Source organism: Rissa tridactyla, chromosome 1 (assembly GCF_028500815.1).
Source record: "Rissa tridactyla isolate bRisTri1 chromosome 1, bRisTri1.patW.cur.20221130, whole genome shotgun sequence".
Classification (NCBI taxonomy): domain Eukaryota; kingdom Metazoa; phylum Chordata; class Aves; order Charadriiformes; family Laridae; genus Rissa; species Rissa tridactyla.
Genome location: NC_071466.1, coordinates 66,844,928 through 66,861,842, shown reverse-complemented (window position 1 = coordinate 66,861,842; position 16,915 = coordinate 66,844,928). Strand labels below are relative to the sequence as shown.

The following is a 16,915-nucleotide window of genomic DNA, read 5'->3' as shown; positions in this document are numbered from 1 at the left end:
TTATCTTGCTGGAGATAATGTATGCCAATCCAGGGAAGTTTTAAAAGATGAAGCTGAAAATGGAAGTAAAAAACTGGATGTGTCCTTTTGACTACCTTTCACTCAAGTATCATTCTCTTTCTCCTGTACAGTTAGTTTGAAAAGGTTTTGGAGGAATTTCACTTTCAGGGCTGGAGCAAAAGACAGGGAGTGTAATTTGTTAGTGTGGAATGGGCTTAACAACACTGTAGTCCTTTAGATTGCAAATATATACAATTTTTAAAGGTTACTTATGGACTCAAACAACGTTTCATATCTAGCCAAAGCAGAAATGCTCTGCAAAAGAACAAAAGAATAAAAAAGAGCGGGAAAATCATTTTTGGTCAATGTGCGTATTTATAAGCATTTACAATATTCTGAACATTTACAAATGAAAATGTCATTTTGGCATGAAAATTTAATTGCATTCCTGCATGTATGGAAACAAAACACTCTGCTTTTTCTTACATATTTTGCATTTTTTGTTTGAAAGAGATTCTGAGGAAAACCTTTCACTGGCTCTTCCCAAATCTCAGATTTTGTGTAGAATGCATATATAGAAGGAGGATTCACTGCTTCTAGCTCATGGGAAAGTTATCTAGCCTCTGTCCACCAGTTCAAAAAGATCTCTGATGTTGATTAAACATGTATAAACAGAGCTAAAAAAAAAGGAAACATGCATATTTCACTCAAAAAAATGTCAGAACAAATGTACTAAGGAACAGCAATTAGCAACCAACATGAGTATCCAGCTACACGGTTGATTGATAGTCAACGTAGCCCAGGTTAAGCAATTTTCACTAAATAAAACATTAGGTCATAAACTAGGCATTATGTTTCAGACTGACTCAAGTTCAAGTTCTGTCAAGCAAACCTGTACCCTGCCTGCCTTCGGTAGCTACCTCTGAAGATTATGTGTCTATTTACTGCTAACAGTTCATGCAATTAAGCCTTAAGCCCAGGATTTAGATGCCTATGGAACAATATCAAAACTTTAGGGATTTCTGTATGTTGGCAAGACCTTGTAAGGCAGTGTTTTGAAAGTATAAACATAAACAAAAGCGTGCGTTTGAAACTGTACCCTCAAACGTGTGTGTAAAAGGGAACTGTACTCTTGTATCTGAAAGCAGAATTTAGCTTCACATTTTTTTATGGTAACACTTTTCTTTTCCTGTCTTTTGCAGTCACCAGCAAGCTGCTCTCTGCTATAACTTTGACTAGAGAAAACAAGAAAATTAAATCTCAATGTACCGTACCAGACTTGATTACAGTATTGAAATAATGAAGGGTCCCTTCCTGTCCATGCATAAAGCTTATTAGTACTATAGGTATTTTGCTTTTAAATCTGCCGCCATTACAAATACCTCCCCTCTGAGGGCAGCTCCACTTCCTGGAAGTTTCCAGAGACTTAACCTTGGCCTATGAAGCAATGTGAAATTTTGAAGCATCTTTTTTTGGTACTTCATATCCATTCTAGTGCAGAATCTGACAATACTTCAGAAGAGCCACGATCAAGTTCACTCCCAAAGCTTTGTATATGGCAAACACCAGAGAGCAAACAGGACATTTTTCAAACCATTTCTGTCTCGGGACGGTAAGAACGAAAAGAGAATGACAAGCAAGGGCAGGCCACTGCAAGGCATGTAAGCTTTATGAATTTTTGGCTTGCATGATCAGTGGGGTTTCTTCTGGTGGTGGGTTCACGTTTGGGTGTTTGTTTGCTGAGTGGCTTCCTGGGAATGTCTGAAGGGTGACTGGCAAGGTTGTTCGCTGACCCTGACAATGGAGGAACTTGCACCAGCCTGTATACCGAGGCTTAGGGAGCTTGCCTTCTCCTCATGACTCCTAGGTACATCTCAGTGAGGCCGGATCTTCCTTGTCGCTACTTAGCTTAATGTGGGGAGAGCAGGGAAAGGGAAAAGTAATCCCACTCACCTCTCAAAGGAGAAGTTAGACTAATATAAAGCAGAAACCACTCAGTTTGTGGCAGAGAGAGTGGAAGGTGCATTATTTCTGATCCAGGAGGCAGGTTTTGTATGTGCAGCCCCTGGTCTTAGCTGAAGTCCTAGGTATATTCTCTAGAGGCAAAAGCTGCTGAGCTGGAGAAAAAAAGATCCACAGGCAAGGTCTGCCAGGATGCGGTGGTGCAGTCCCATCGCTGCTGTGGCCGCCCTCATATAGCCACCATAAAAAAATACCCCGATGTCGACTAAACAATTATTTAGAAGATGTCAGTCTGAGGGAAGGTGGATAATCAGCTTGGAACGTGGGATCAAATCACTGATAAACTCTAATCTCCAGCTGATAATGCCTGCTTGGCGTGAGGATGCTCCTGGAGCAGAGCGAATCTTCCAGGAAAGGACAAAGCAGGTGATGGTAGTGGGAGGTTTGATGATTTGACACAGAGATAGCTGGATTTGAGACAGCTGAGAGGACTGAAAGGCCTGCTGAGTGCAAAGGCAGCAGAGCCCACAAGATGTCCAGATAGGTATTTAGTCTGGTTGAAGGGAGGAACCCAGTGGTCACAATCTACGTTATACCACTGATGAGGGAAAGTAGAGTAGGGATGTCCTAGGGGGCTAACTCAAGGCTGCTGTGGGGGAGACTGAAGTCCTTGCAAACTCCTTGGAACAAGAGAATCCTGCACAGGATGAACGGGCTCGACTTCAGCCAGAATGGAATGAGGCTGCTATTACTGACAATTAAAAAGTTCACAGAGAAATAGTTAAACTAGAAAGATGGGGAAGACTGACAGCCGTGATGGTGCACCTGGTTCAGACTGAATGAACTTGTGAGTGAGACATGGCTAATGTTCAATACATTCCTGAAAAGGCAAGGGAGGAAATGAATAGCATAAATGCAATAAATAGGGAAGGTAAATAACACCATTTACAATTCCACTTGACTGGCACTTGCAACAGAGCATTGGAAAAATTTGTAAGTGATTCTACAGCAATGCTAGAGATCTAAAAAATAGGATTATGGAATTATACTACTTGGGAATAAATGACAACCCTTATATAACAGGCATCTCGTGCTGGTGAAAGAAGGATAATCAGTGGCATACAGAGTTGCCAGGCTGTCTACTTTACAGGAGTGATAGAAAATGAGATACAGCCAGTGCAGTGGCACAGCATGTGAAGGCTAAAACAAAGAAAAAAATACTGAGGGCAGAGGGGAGCATTAGGGAATCCTTATGGGTGGAAATAACAGAAAGGTAGGACTTAGTTTGTATTTAGGACTCCCTTGTTAAAGACATTGGTCATGAAATACGGAGTGAAATTAGAGAAGCTCCAAAACTAGGTCAGGTGGCAATATTGGCAAATTCCAACTACCAACATACTGTCAGGTACAATGCCTCATCCACATGAGATAAGGAGTTAAAATTTTTGGACGCAGCAACTGACTGCTGCTTAGCGTGGTGAGCCCTGGGACCCATAAGAAAGGATGCTGCTCTGGGTTTAGTCTCGAGTGCTGCACGGGACCTGCTTCAAGAGGTACTAGTGGGAGAACTGCTCTGTCAGAGCTTTACAATATAACTGAATTTAATGCTGTAGTGGGATGGAGTAAGCCAAACAAATACATCACACAGATATCCAATTTCAAGAAGAGGAAATACATAAAAATCACAAAAATAGTAAAAACCTAAAAAAGCAGTCAAAAAGGCAAGAAGCCTAAAGCAACCTGGAGGCTTTTCAAAAACACTTTTACTATTAAAAGTCCCGGTAAACTATGTGTCACATAGCAAAAAGAAAGTAAAACAGTTCAATAAAACCCCTGCATAGCTCATAAAAAAAGCTAAGGAGGCTATTGTAGGGAAAAAGGTTAGCATTTAAAAAACTGCTGAAATGAACAGGAAAGCCCATAAAAGTAAATGGCAACTAGGATGGCTAAAAAAGAATGAGAATATTTTTCATAAGATCATCAAGCCGATAGTAAAAAGTTGTTTAAAGAAAATCAAGAAGCCATCAAGGGAAACAGCAGTACGACATCATGCCAAAGGCTTAAAAGGGGCACTCGGTGACAATAAGGCCATAGCAGAGAAACTTAGTGACTTCTTTGCACAGGTCTTTACTGCTGAAGGTGTTTGAGAAGGTCCCAAATCCAAGCTATTCTTTGAGCCAGATTAATTTCAGGTAAATATTAAGGAAGTAGTAGATAAAAGTGAACCAGGAGTGGTTGACGTTCACCTGGGACTTCTGAAGGAACTCACGTATGAAATTGCAGAACTGCTGGCCAAGGTGTGTCACCCATCATTACAAAGTGCCACTGCACCAGTGGGCTGGTGCCAACCAAGCTCCCACACGGATAAGAGGCCCAAGAGGAGACCCTGGGAGCTGGGGGCCAGTTCGTCTGACTTTTGTGCCTGGCCAGGCAGTAGTCTACCTTAAAGTATACAGTAACTGAGCAGAAGGATAAGCATGGTAAAGCAGGCCGTAGTGACCGTAATATATGTGGATTTTCAAACTGGCTTTGACAACGTACTTCACTAAAGCTTTTTAATATAAATTCCCTTGGGGTTGGAAGAGAGCTGCTCTCTTCCTGAAGGCTGTTGAAGGTTAGGAAGAAAACAATAGTGCTTGATAGTCACATTTTAAAATGGAGATGCAACAGCATCTGAGGGTTCTCAGACATGGGTGCTGGAACTGGTTTTAGTAAAGATTTCAACAGTGAGATAAGAAGGGTCTGAAACGTGAAACATCTAAGTCTATAGATGATATCAACCTCTCTCAGGTTGCTAAATGCCATGTTGGTGATGGCGAAGGGGGAGATCTGGTGATCTCCCATGCTGGGAGATCCAGAAGGACCTCAGCCAACAGGGTGGGCAGACAGTTTTCAAATGTAGGGGGACACCAAGAATGGTATTGGGAAGAAAACTGTCAAAAGGCTGTCAATTTGCTGCTAAGTAAGACCTTGGTGCACCCATAATCCTGCGTGCTGTGTACAGTTCTGGTCTCTCACAGAAGAGAGAGAAGGATAAAGGGACTAAGGGTTGGAGTGTTGCCTTCAAAAGAGAACCTAAAAAGGGTGCGACTCTTCCTTTTGGACAGGAGAAAGCTGAGAGGTAATATGACTGAGGTTTACAAAATCAGGGAAGCAGTGAATAAGGTAAATGCATGCCTGCTCCTTTCCAAATCTTACAGTACTAGAAATAGGGTGTACTTGAAACCAGAGGGAGACTGGCTTAGAACAGGTCAGACAGTAATTTTATATCATTTTGAGTAGTGAACTCCCTGGTGCCACTGGACATTGGGAAGACACACAGTTACAGCAGCTTCAAAAAAGGATTAAACAAATTCAGGGAGAAACACAGATACTGAAGGAACAGATAAATAGGGTGATCTTGAGTACAAGGGAAATGGACTGCAAAATTTGCCAGACCTCTGTGTTCCCCATAAATAGCATCTCCTACTGCCACTGTTGGGGACAGAGTAATGGGCTAGATGGATTACTGGTCTAATTTGAGAAGACACTTCTTATGTTCTTATTTTGTAAAAATAGAGTAAAATATCAGATTTCATCAGATATATCAACTTGCACTCACCAAGAGTTAGAAAGGAGCTGCTGCCATTATACCAGCTTAGAAGCCAGTTAATTGTGATGTTCAAGAATTACACTAACAATTGACAAAATAATTTTATTGGATTTAAACATTTCCCTAGGAAATAAGAATGGAATTGACTTTAGAATATTTAAGTGTTGTATTTTGTTGTGGCTTTTGTAATTATAGGGAAAAACATCTGCTAGATCTAGTCCATGTGTTAAGATTTAAACTTGTATGGAAAATGCTTGTGAGTAAAGATCAGACACCAGATTTCACAACTGTATAGCACCCAAAAGCAGATATAAGTGATTATAGGTGAACTGGTAATGGCTCACCCTTGGCCATTGCATTAGCGAAAGCAATATACAGATATCTGTAAAGGTGTTACGGTGAACCCTCATGTCAGTCTTGGTTACAAAGGAATGTTTAAGCATTCCCCAAAAGCGGCCTTTATGGGGGGACATGAAGCTGTCTTTTCATTTCACAGTTCCCATTATTCCAGCCCTTTGCAAAAACAATGGGTAAATGGCTTGAGCACTGTTAGATGCTTGACTCAGACAGAAAGTACAAAGTGAGATTTCAATAGAGTGCATTTTCTCACTCTATAGAAAGATCAAAAAGACTTCTACTCACTTCCACTTTCTACAAAGCCTTCTAGGTTGATTATGAAGTGAGGTCGATTATGAACTTCAATAGGTCAAGCAGTTGGCCATTGTACTGAAAGGAGTTATTGTTTCCTACATAAGTGCATTAATGTTTAACAAATTTTAAAGGTGTATATATTGTACTGTGACCAATATATGGTTTGTGAAGAACTATAAATCTCAAAACTTTAGGAGCTGCAATAAAAATCTAGAGGAAAAAGAAAGAAACCAGGAGTTTTTTGTTTGTTTGTTTGTTTGTTTTGCTTTAGTCCAGGGTTTCTGTTTCATTCAAACCAGAATTTCAATACTGTATCAGCGCTTCCCTTTTTTCCTTTCCCTCTTACCAAGGCACTTAGGTACTCTTTACAGTATTTTCCCCACATGTAGCTTAGGGAGAGGGTATTCTCTTAGGAGAATAACTTAGGAGAAGTTGTCTTGGGAGAAAATAAAAAGATGAGTCTGTCTCATCTTAGGGAAAAGATGAGTCTCGTCTTTCCTCTCCCTTTTCACCCTGTGCCCTCCACTGAGGCTTATACCATGGTTTCTTTTTGTGTGGATTTGGATGCTCCCGTAACTCTGCAGAGCTTATCGCCAGCTGTGAGAAGGGGAGCTGAGGGTGAGGCTGGTCCCCAAGCTTGGCTCCTGCAGCCCCAGCTCCAACCACCCGCATGGTTGCAAGGTTAGATAGACCGGATATTTGTATCTAGCTAACAGTAAATAGGTTAAAGTAAAATGGCTAGGTTGCAGTGAAAAAGAACAAAGACTAGAGTGTCATTAGACATTAGAAAAAACACAGCTTATGGAAGAAGTTCCTTTTACTCTTTTTCCTCCAAAGATGTGACCTCAAAAGCAGGACAGGAGGTGGGAACTTCAAGGGGTTTGCGTGTGGCCCAAGAAAGACATTCCTTTACAGAAACTTCTCTGAGCGGCAGCTCAGCATTTGCTGCAAATTGCAAACATGGTTATCAGCAATGTCCTATGATTCTCTGAACATTTGTATTTGACCTGTTTTCCTCCTGGGAATGAGGCAGAAAGTGCCTTTTGCAGGCGTCCTCACGTTCCCTTGAGCAGCTCTGATGAGAGGTTGGGAGGGTGCAGGTTAGCCGCTGCCTTTGTCTTGCTGCAGCAGCTTCCCCACCGCCACAGCGGGCAGGCAAAGGTCCCGCTGTTTCATTTTCCTGTCCCCACTGGGTTTCGTCAAGCTGTGTCTGAGCTCAGGGAAAGTTGCAGGGCCGAGCCCAGCCAAAAAAGAGCAGAGGAAAAACTAAAAACACATACCTCTTTCCTGCAGGCCTGCTAGCTGCACGCACTAATTTGTGTTAGGTGGCCTTCTGTCCCTAGAAACTGCCCGTATAAAACAGATTCAACTTTCCTGTGACTTCGTGCCTAACCTTATCAGTCCCGAACTAAAAGCAGTGTAGACAGAAGCACAGGGTTTCCAGCTGTCCTGCATCTGGAGATCTGGCACAAATCACCAAAGCCTGGCTGAATCCTCACACATCTAGACAGTGCCTCTCTGCCTCTAGCACGGAGCCCCCAGAAGACATCAGTGAGCATATTTTGTAAAAAACCACTTTTTTAAAAACAAAAGCCATGGGATTAAGATAACGCATGAAGAAAAGCATCTGTATGTAATGCTGTACCTTAGGACTGTAACTGAAGCAACGTCAGAAAATGAAGTAGAAGCACGTATAAATAAAAAGTAAACATTTCTTCAGACCTTTTCTACTTTCATAGTTTGCAATTGTATTTCTGCTCCAAAGAATTTACTTCATTCAAGGATGACCATGAGCCAGCAATGTGCCCTTGTGGCCAACAAGGCCAATGGCATCCTGGGCTGCATCAAGAAGAGCGTGGCCAGCAGGTCGAGGGAGGTCATCCTCCCCCTCTACTCTGCCTTGGTGAGGCCACACTGGGAGTACTGTGTCCAGTTCTGGGCTCCCCGGTTCAAGAAGGACAGGGAACTGCTGGAGAGGGTACAGCAAAGGGCTACCAAGATGATCAGGGGACTGGAACACCTCTCTTATGAAGAAAGGCTGAGGGATTTGGGTCTCTTCAGTCTGGAAAAAAGACAGCTGAGGGGGGATCTTATCAACGCTTATAAATACTTATAAAGGTGGGGGTCAGAAGGATGGGGCCAGGCTCTTTTCAGTGGTGCCCAGTGACAGGACAAGAGGTAATGGGCACAGACTTGAACATAGGAAGTTCCATCTCAACATGAGGAGGAACTTCTTTACTTTGAAGGTGGCAGAGCACTGGAACAGGCTGCCCAGAGAGGTGGTGGAGTCTCCAACTCTGGAGACATTCAAAACCCGCCTGGACGTGTTCCTGTGCAACCTGCTCTGGGTGACCCTGCTCTGGCAGGGGGGTTGGACTAGATGATCTCCAGAGGTCCCTTCCAACCCTATGATTCTATGATTCTATGATTCAACAGCGTCTGATATGCGTTCAGTAGCAGCAATCCAGAGAAAATGCTTTTGTTTGCCTGGTTTTGAGAGAGCTGTCATGAACAGAAGGTGAATTTCCAGGGCAGGGCAGGGCTAAGAGCTGGCTGCAGACCCTTGCAGCGCTGCTCCCACCTGAGTTCCAGATGCCCTGCAAGTGACAGCTCTTTGTTGTCCCGACACGGAGAATCACTGCAGAAGCAGGGTCTGACAGTCTGCTTCAGGCATTTTTACAAGTGCAAACATGCAATATGTCTATTGTGCATGTAATGAGTCACCTCCAACAGAAAAATGTGTGTCGTGCCAGATTATACAGAGGTTTTGTGAGAATAAATATTCCCATTGAGGATTAGCATGAGACCAGAACGCTATGCCAAATTTGACTAGTCTCTAAAGGCCAATCTCATTCCTTGAACCAGATGTTTAACAGAGGTTGTGACATCTGAAGAGACCAGCAGACACAAAATACACACAGTGTATGCTGACTCAGAATGAGGTATATCATTTCAGAGGGTTAAAATACAGTTTCTAAAGTGTTATAAAATTCTTTGAATCACTTTCCCCAATACTCCTTCATATCTTGCACAATTAACCACAGTAGCAAAATATAATTTACATTTTGTAACATCCTTCTTTTCTCTTTTTTAGTGTCTATTTAAAGGGAGGACAGTGTGGTTTGTTACTGGGGTTACTTACTTCCCTGAGCTGAATCAAAGAGCGGGTGTAGCGAGCAAGTACATAATGCCCTTACCTCCCAATCTAGATACTAAGCAACTCACAGGGAGCTTCTCATCACTGGCACCTGACTGATTCTCTACTTTGGTAATTTAATATTTTCAGCTTTTCTAACCTATGTAATTAACGTTGTTTAGCTACCTCTTTTCTCTTGCACACATGGCAACTTGAAATTAAGGGTTATTCAGTCAATAAGGAACACAAAAAATATTTCAGTCACAAAAGTTGGTAGTTTTTTGACAGATCCCTACTTTGATGAACTTGTGGAGAACAAGCAGATCCATGCTTTGCTCTCAGAACCCCCCAGAAAAAAGTCACTGAAAAGACACAATAATGTCATACTTGAAGCTGTTTCATACAGCATGAGTTTTTGTCTTTCAGTGCCCTCGAAGGGAAGTGGCAGCAGGCATTCGCCAAACTTCATGTGCTGGATGATGAGGGTAAGGCAGTAACAGCTGGAGGGAGCCCCACCAGAAGCTGTGTCTCGGGGGAGGGCTTGTTTGTCCTCAGCATCATCAGATTACCATTAGTTTATTGTAATGGAAAGCAGACCATGAGCAGATCATGGTCAGGGGATGGTAGTATAACCATTACAGTCCTCATGGCACGGTAAGCCCAGGATCATCTGACTTCCATGGAGACATCGGGACTTCTGCTGTAAACAAGAGTGTTCCTTGCCTCCCACCTACACTGTGACTTTCCTACCACCTCTTCCTCTGCTCAGACGTGGAGTCAAGCTTGAGGAATGCAATGAGAATGGGAATTGATGGCCCACTGAGTGGAGGGAAGGCAGAGAACTAAAAAATCTTATGAGGTTTGTGATAGCAGAAGGAGCATATGACCTGCCGCATCTCTTGCCTGACCTATTCTTAGAGATGGGTGGATGGAAAAGGCTGAGTCACCGTCTCAGCTGCAGAAGACCAAGCTGTACAGAAGGAGACTGCCAGCCAGGGCTCCAAGCCATACAGGATAGGAACTGCCCTATTTCTCGGAGTTCTTTGTGGAAGGTGGCTAATCCCCTCCACCCCATCTCCCTTCCTCTGCCTCATTCCGCGCAACTCCCCAAAACAAAGAACAGACCGTCAGCAACAACCTAACGCCAGAAGTCTCAAGCGGTTCCCTTCCAGCAGACATTTCAGGTTTTGCAGGCCTGGATCCCTTCCGTTATAATGGAAATCACATGCATGAGGTATCTTTTCATCGGATACCATTTCATTAGAAAGACTTCAAGAACATTACTGAGTGATTTTGTCCATATTCACTTAGCACTGTCACACAATCCAGTGATGCTCTAGCACACGGCATCCCTAAAATTTGGATCCGATCAGCTTGTCATGGCTGTGAGGTCCTTCGGCCTTGATCTTTGAGAGAAGAACGTGCTATATTTCACAGCAAAGTATTTATTCAAATCTAGAAGCTCTTTGAGGAAGTGAGATGAAACAACAATAACTTTTTCCTGAAAAAGAATAATTGTTAGCAGTCTAATCCAAGTCCACCTGTAGAAAACAGCATTCAACTGGTACCACCAAAAACGTTTTACAGGAAAAAATGTTACTTACACGGCTTCCTTTTTCAGGGAAACACTGACATCCTCCACTGCAGTCTCTTCCTCCACATGGTCCTGTGTAAGTCTTTCCACCCTACAAACCAGAACACACATAAAACAAATTGTTAAAAGGTATCAGCTACAATACCTGGCACAGCACAATACGCTTTGATTAGCAGACTCGCTGGGAACTACTTGCCCAAGCATAGACCAGGATCAGATCTATGACTTCCAGTCGAAACCTCTTTAATCTGTGCTTAGAAGCAGCCAGGAGTGGCTTTCCTGTTCTTGGAGATCAGCATCAAGAAATATAATGTTACTCTATTAATTTCCCTCCACATTTCCAAAACATTGCAGCTCCATGCTGAGCAGTATCTCACACATCTTTTCGACACATGCAACAGATATCGTATCACAGAAGCGCAGCTGCTTGGATTCTTCAGGGAAATGGACTAAGTCCTAGGTCACAATGTAGCACATCCTTCTATGCGTGCTCTAAATTGTTGCTATATTTTAAAATATTTATGGGTGGACATAAAGGAAGACATAGGTGTCATGTTCAAAATCATAAGCCAAACTCCTGCCCTCTCCTCTTCAATGGCTGCCTATTCTGGTGGCCCCCAAAACTTGCTAGCAGCCAACCACTGTGACCTAGAAGTCAGACCTAGATTAAATAGATGACTGTGGTTACATCTCTCCTGCCTGTCCAGAACCACCTTGGCGTGGGCTCCAAATACGTGGAAGACAAAATATGCACCACTCCATGCAAATTCTTGGATGGACTTCAACGGGCAGGCCAGCTCAGATTACACCTAGCACACACTGCTTGCATGGAATTCCACAGCCTTGGTCGCTCTTGTTCAGAAACCTGAACAGCAGAGACGCTGTGCATGCTGTGGTGTGAATTTTATAACTGTAACTTAATAATTAGGAACACTGTAAAGACCAGCCTGCAGCTCACCTAAGCCCAGGGTTTGGAACCCCTGAAAGTGCCCCAGCAGCCTACTAAGTAATCTGGGAAAGGAGGAAGGGATTTCTCGTCGCTATTTCTGAACCTGGTTTGCCCCACAGCAAATAATTAACGGAGCCAGAAGAAAAAGAGAGAAGGACTGAAGTCTAGTGGCTACAGGAAGGACCTCTTGGAGCCCCAGGCCCTCATTCAGGGCAGCTGCTAATTTTTCCATGCACCGCTTCTTAGATAAAATCTCAAGGCACCCCAGCTGTAGGGTACAGAATCAGGCTCCATGTCGCTCACTCCCCTCCTGGCTGGAAGAACCCTGAATCCTTCATTGCACTGCGGCAGGGATAAATGATCTCTTCACCCTTCCTTCCTCCGCCACAGCCTGAGCACATCATCTCTTGGAAGGGAGGTGACAGGGGTATCAACAAGCCCCCGAAAGAAGATGGGTGCTCTGAACTGCTATGCTGTTGCTTAAATAGGCAGCGATGCTGCCATTCCTGCCTCTAGCCCTGGCTCAAGGAGCTAAAACACAGGGAGGGACCAACACTGCCATGCTTAGCATTTTTCATGTAACTCTAAGCAATCCTCTGCTCAACACCTGGAGTTACTGAGTCACATTTCTCAGGTATCCACCTCTGCTGTTACACTACTGAGAACCTGAAAACATAGCTCCGGGCTTTGGATTCCTCCCTGGGAGCCAAATGAATAAAAGGTATGGAGCAGGTACCAGGCATTGCCGAAGTCCTCCTTTGGTCATATTTGTACAACAGGCTCTCAATCTTATGACAAGCAGTAATATAAAGTTCCCAGAACAAGTTCTTCTGCTTGTTGTGAGAGGGCTCAAGTCTGTATCTTACCTATTTTCATATATTAAAATACTTTTATTTCAGCTTTATATTTAATTCTCACATTTAATGAAACAAGTAGGCTTTTCATACTGATAAAAAAGAGGTCCACAGAGCTGAAACCATGCCCTGAGCTATTTAAAGGTTAGGTGTTTGATTCAGGAAATTATTTCACGGACGTAACAGTGATCTACGTCATGTTATGAACTCTGCTTTATGTTTAGGCTATTGTTTAGAGGAAATAATAAGCTGAGACAGTTTTATAAACTCCAGCAGCTTGCTCAGGTTGGTCCAGTTTTATAAATATTTGGATGGTCACAAACTCACTGTCTCCGTGGGGTTTTTTTCTTATTAACCTATTTGCAAATGTAATCTGCATCTCTTTCTCAGGATCCTTCACTTCACAGAGTTTCCCCCTCAATTCCTTTTCAGAAATTACTAACAGTTCTATTCATTTTTATGGACGCCGTGCAGATGTACGGCCTGTGTGAACGTATTCCTCTGCAAGATGCAGGTCTTCACTAAGGAGCAGTGTGCTAAGTTGTGCTGCCATTAATAAGAATAAGTTCTGAACTTTTAGGGAACTGTTTTGGTTAGAGCTGTAAATAACAGCATATCCCAGCCTTACAGTAACAGACTGACAGATATAGTAATTTTATCATGTGAGTTTTCAATTATGCCTACTGAGAAAACAACAAGGAGAACAATAAGTTTATTTCTTTCTTAATTAGGAGAGTGACTCTAAATTTGGTAAACTGTTGCTAAGGAGAAAACAGAGTATGAATCAGAACTATGGCAAGATATTTGTGCACTTGTTAAAAAAAAAAAAGGAGGCTGCTAATACTTATTTCAACTGGAAGAAGTTCAAGGTCTATTGTTTGTGTACTATCCACCATCCAACATTTTAATTTGCATGGTGTAACAATACCATCAGCTAATGTAGGGACACAATTGTTTTCTTCCACAATTTTAGGAAGCTTTTTTTTTTTAATTTTCTCATTTTATGTCCTTTTATGCACATAGATTCTTCAGATAATGAAGAGAAAAATCTGGAAGAATTTTCCAAAGGTAGGGAACATAATGGGAAAACATTTGAGACCAACATTAATGTATCTCCTCTGGATTACACTTGGCTTCACTGCTTAATTTCCACTTCTTGACTGCTAGTGGGATGATTCTGGGAGCTTTTAGTCACATGTAGCATTTTCTACTTTATTATGTATGAATGTTTATAATTTCTTGAAGGCAGATCATTGCACTGTCGTTTAATCTGACATTACCGGGAAGTTACCGTATGAAACATTACGGTTTAAAAGTTTTTTAATGTTAAGAAATAAACAAACGTTAAGGATCCTTGTAAAACTTTGTCAAAAATAATTATACACATGGGCACACAATTGAGATGAAGGGAAATCAAATGAACGGGCATCAGTCAATAGCTAGAATGCAAAAAGCCCAGTTTAAAATTTAGCGATGGACAATGCAGTTTTAAAAGTACCACAAGTATTTATTTCCTGATTAAAACAGATTTCTGGGAATACAAAACCAATGGTGACATCCAAATGCAGTTGTCTTGATCTGAAACAGGTGCGTGGAATACCTTTTTGGTCAGTGGGGAGAACACTCCGTCCTAAGATACAGTTTATCCCATCCCGATACAGGCACATAAACTGAACAGCTGCATCTCTCCCAGAAAGTGCCTGCTCTTCTCTCTTAACTGTAAAGGTGGATGGAAGTGACTAGCTTACATGGAGACATCCATCCACTGTAGGAGCCTAAGGACAGGGAGATGAATCTCCCAATTTGCTCAATATGCAGTTAAATGGTGAAAACATTGTTTGCAGAAAAATTATATTCTAGGATCTGTGTGACCAAACTGGAGGAGTGGCAACAGCCCCGACTCTGAAGTAGTCTGCTGAGAAAACCTTCGATTCCAGGTCTTGCTTGTGTTTTGGATGATCCTGAAGTCCACTAATCACTAAAAAGTCCAGAGTTTAGGCAGAGTCTAGAAATGGGGTTTATATAATCTAATTTGAGATTTCTGTGATACAGGCAAAACATTTGGCCTGCTGTTACAGACAGTTCAGAGAATCTCATCAGAACTATTTCAGACACCTGAGACAAATGCCATCCCTAGAAGGGTGAGGGGATTAGAAAGGTAGTCTAGGGTATCTAGTTGAGTTGTGTCTACAGCGCAAGTGTCCAGTTTCAGGTGAGATGACTCCTGCGCTAAGTGTCCAAATCTCGCTCTCAGAGCCAGCTGTGGCCTCTGCTGGGAACACCAAGTGTGAGGAAAACTATTTAAGAGCAGACATATGGTGCAAACACAAAACAGGTCACAGCATTGCACTGGTATGCAAGCTCTCTGTGCGTAAGGTGAGCTATTGTTTAATTAGAATTAAGTTGGGAAGTCAAGGCTGGAGTATGAGAATTCTGTCAAAAAATATGTAATATAAATGTAACGTAACCAACGTGAACCACATGGTCAGAAGGCAGCCTTTGGACGCAAGGCTGTCTCATTCAGCCAACGGTAATGGTAATAGCATATTGAGCCAAAATTGCCTAGGTAATAGTGTCAGAAACACCAAATTTTGAGTTTAACAAAATTGGGACCAATGAGGAAAAAGTACCTAGGAGTAGGTTGTTTATGTGGGAGGAGTATAGGCACAGAAGAGGAGACGCGAGGGCGGTAAAAAGGTGGAAAAGGAAAAAAGGGGAATAGGGCATCCAATTAGGTGAAGAACGAAGACGGTGAGGATATGCTAAGAGCAAGAGCATGAACATCTGCAGTCGGTGGTGATGCTGACCTGTGGGCACAAGCCTACTGGGAGACCCCTAAGGAGAGCCCACATGTCTCTCCACTAGGCACGTCCCTGAAAGACCTGCTGTGGGAGGGTGGAGTAAGGAGAGATAAACTTGTAAGGAAGGACAGGCCTACACCTGAATACCAACTGCAGGAGGAAAGGCAACAGAATTGCAACTCAATAGCCCTTTTGTGAATTTTATAAGATTTCTTTATAGTAATTTTGTATGAATACTAATACTAACAATATCCAATAGAATTGTAATTCAGTGCTTTTTGCAGTGATGTTCTTGTGAATTAATACTACTAACAACAGTGGTGTATTACTTTGCCAGTTGGAGTATTATTAGGTTCTTAGAGGTGTGTTCTTTAATCAGCAAACATCCTAAGCTATGTCTGACATCTCCAGTCTAAAGGGGGAGAGTTGGATTTGTGGAGCAAGACCCCTCTACGAAGCTTCCGCTTCATCCCGGAGGCACCAAAACATGCTGTCCATCTCCTCCTCCTGCTGGCAGGAGGGCAGTTTCTGGTCATGCATACAAGAATGTGCCACCCCAGCCATGTAAGTTCTAGCCGACATGCTTTGGGATCTGAAAACTACCACACATGAAGGGCTGGAGACAGACCCCCAGCTCTGTGGGCAAGTGGCACAGATACGATTAGGTCCACAGTGTTCAGAGCTAGGCATCTCTAGAGAAGACTTGCCTTGCAGAGACCAGGACAGAGCAGTTCAGAACAGACAAATATCTGCAAGTCACTCTCTACTCTCTTTTATTTACTGGCTTAGACATCTCCACAGGGGCCCATATGAGTATGTCTAGCTCACGGAGCCTGACCTACTGGAAAATGTGGTTACAGCTCTTTTATTTTTAAAATAGAGCTGGAGAAGATGATGGGGTAGAGGAAGACTGAGTGAAGCAGCTTTACTCATCCCTATTCATTGCACACAATAGCACAGCAGTCAGCACAGTCTCTAAGGAAACGGGAGACCTAATTGCAGTTCTCTGACCGACAAAATCAAACACACACCTGGCTCTGGGAAAGCACCAACAGGCAGGCTGCGAATTAGGCTGGAAAGGCTGGAGAAAGGGAATGAGGAAGGCAATAAACGGAAAGGGAGAAGAGGGACTTTTCCAACTCTTCTTTCGGTATTATTGGGTCACTGTGCTGGAATGAATATAAGATTGATGGTTCAAGGAACGTGAACACTACTTAAACACAAGCAAGAGAAAACATGTAAATGCCATCCATGTTTGTAAAGCTTGTGTATTTACCTAGTGTAAACACCTTCTCATTTTTATGACCATGAAACAGCAACCATAAGATGTGGGTGCTCCAACACAAAATCTTACCCTCTTGCTTTCTCATAATTTT

At 42.7% G+C, this 16,915-nt stretch overlaps 1 protein-coding gene across 3 annotated transcripts in view; it reads right to left on the bottom strand.

Moving 5' to 3' along the window:
• COL4A2 (collagen type IV alpha 2 chain) overlaps window positions 1-16,915 on the bottom strand; it is a 147,603-nt gene that overhangs the window by 93,979 nt on the left and 36,709 nt on the right. For all 3 annotated transcript variants that reach the window (XM_054224104.1, XM_054224088.1, XM_054224095.1), the window contains exon 4: window positions 10,946-11,026. In XM_054224104.1, the coding sequence (XP_054080079.1) occupies window positions 10,946-11,026 (81 nt within the window). The remainder of the gene's footprint in view (window positions 1-10,945; window positions 11,027-16,915) is intronic.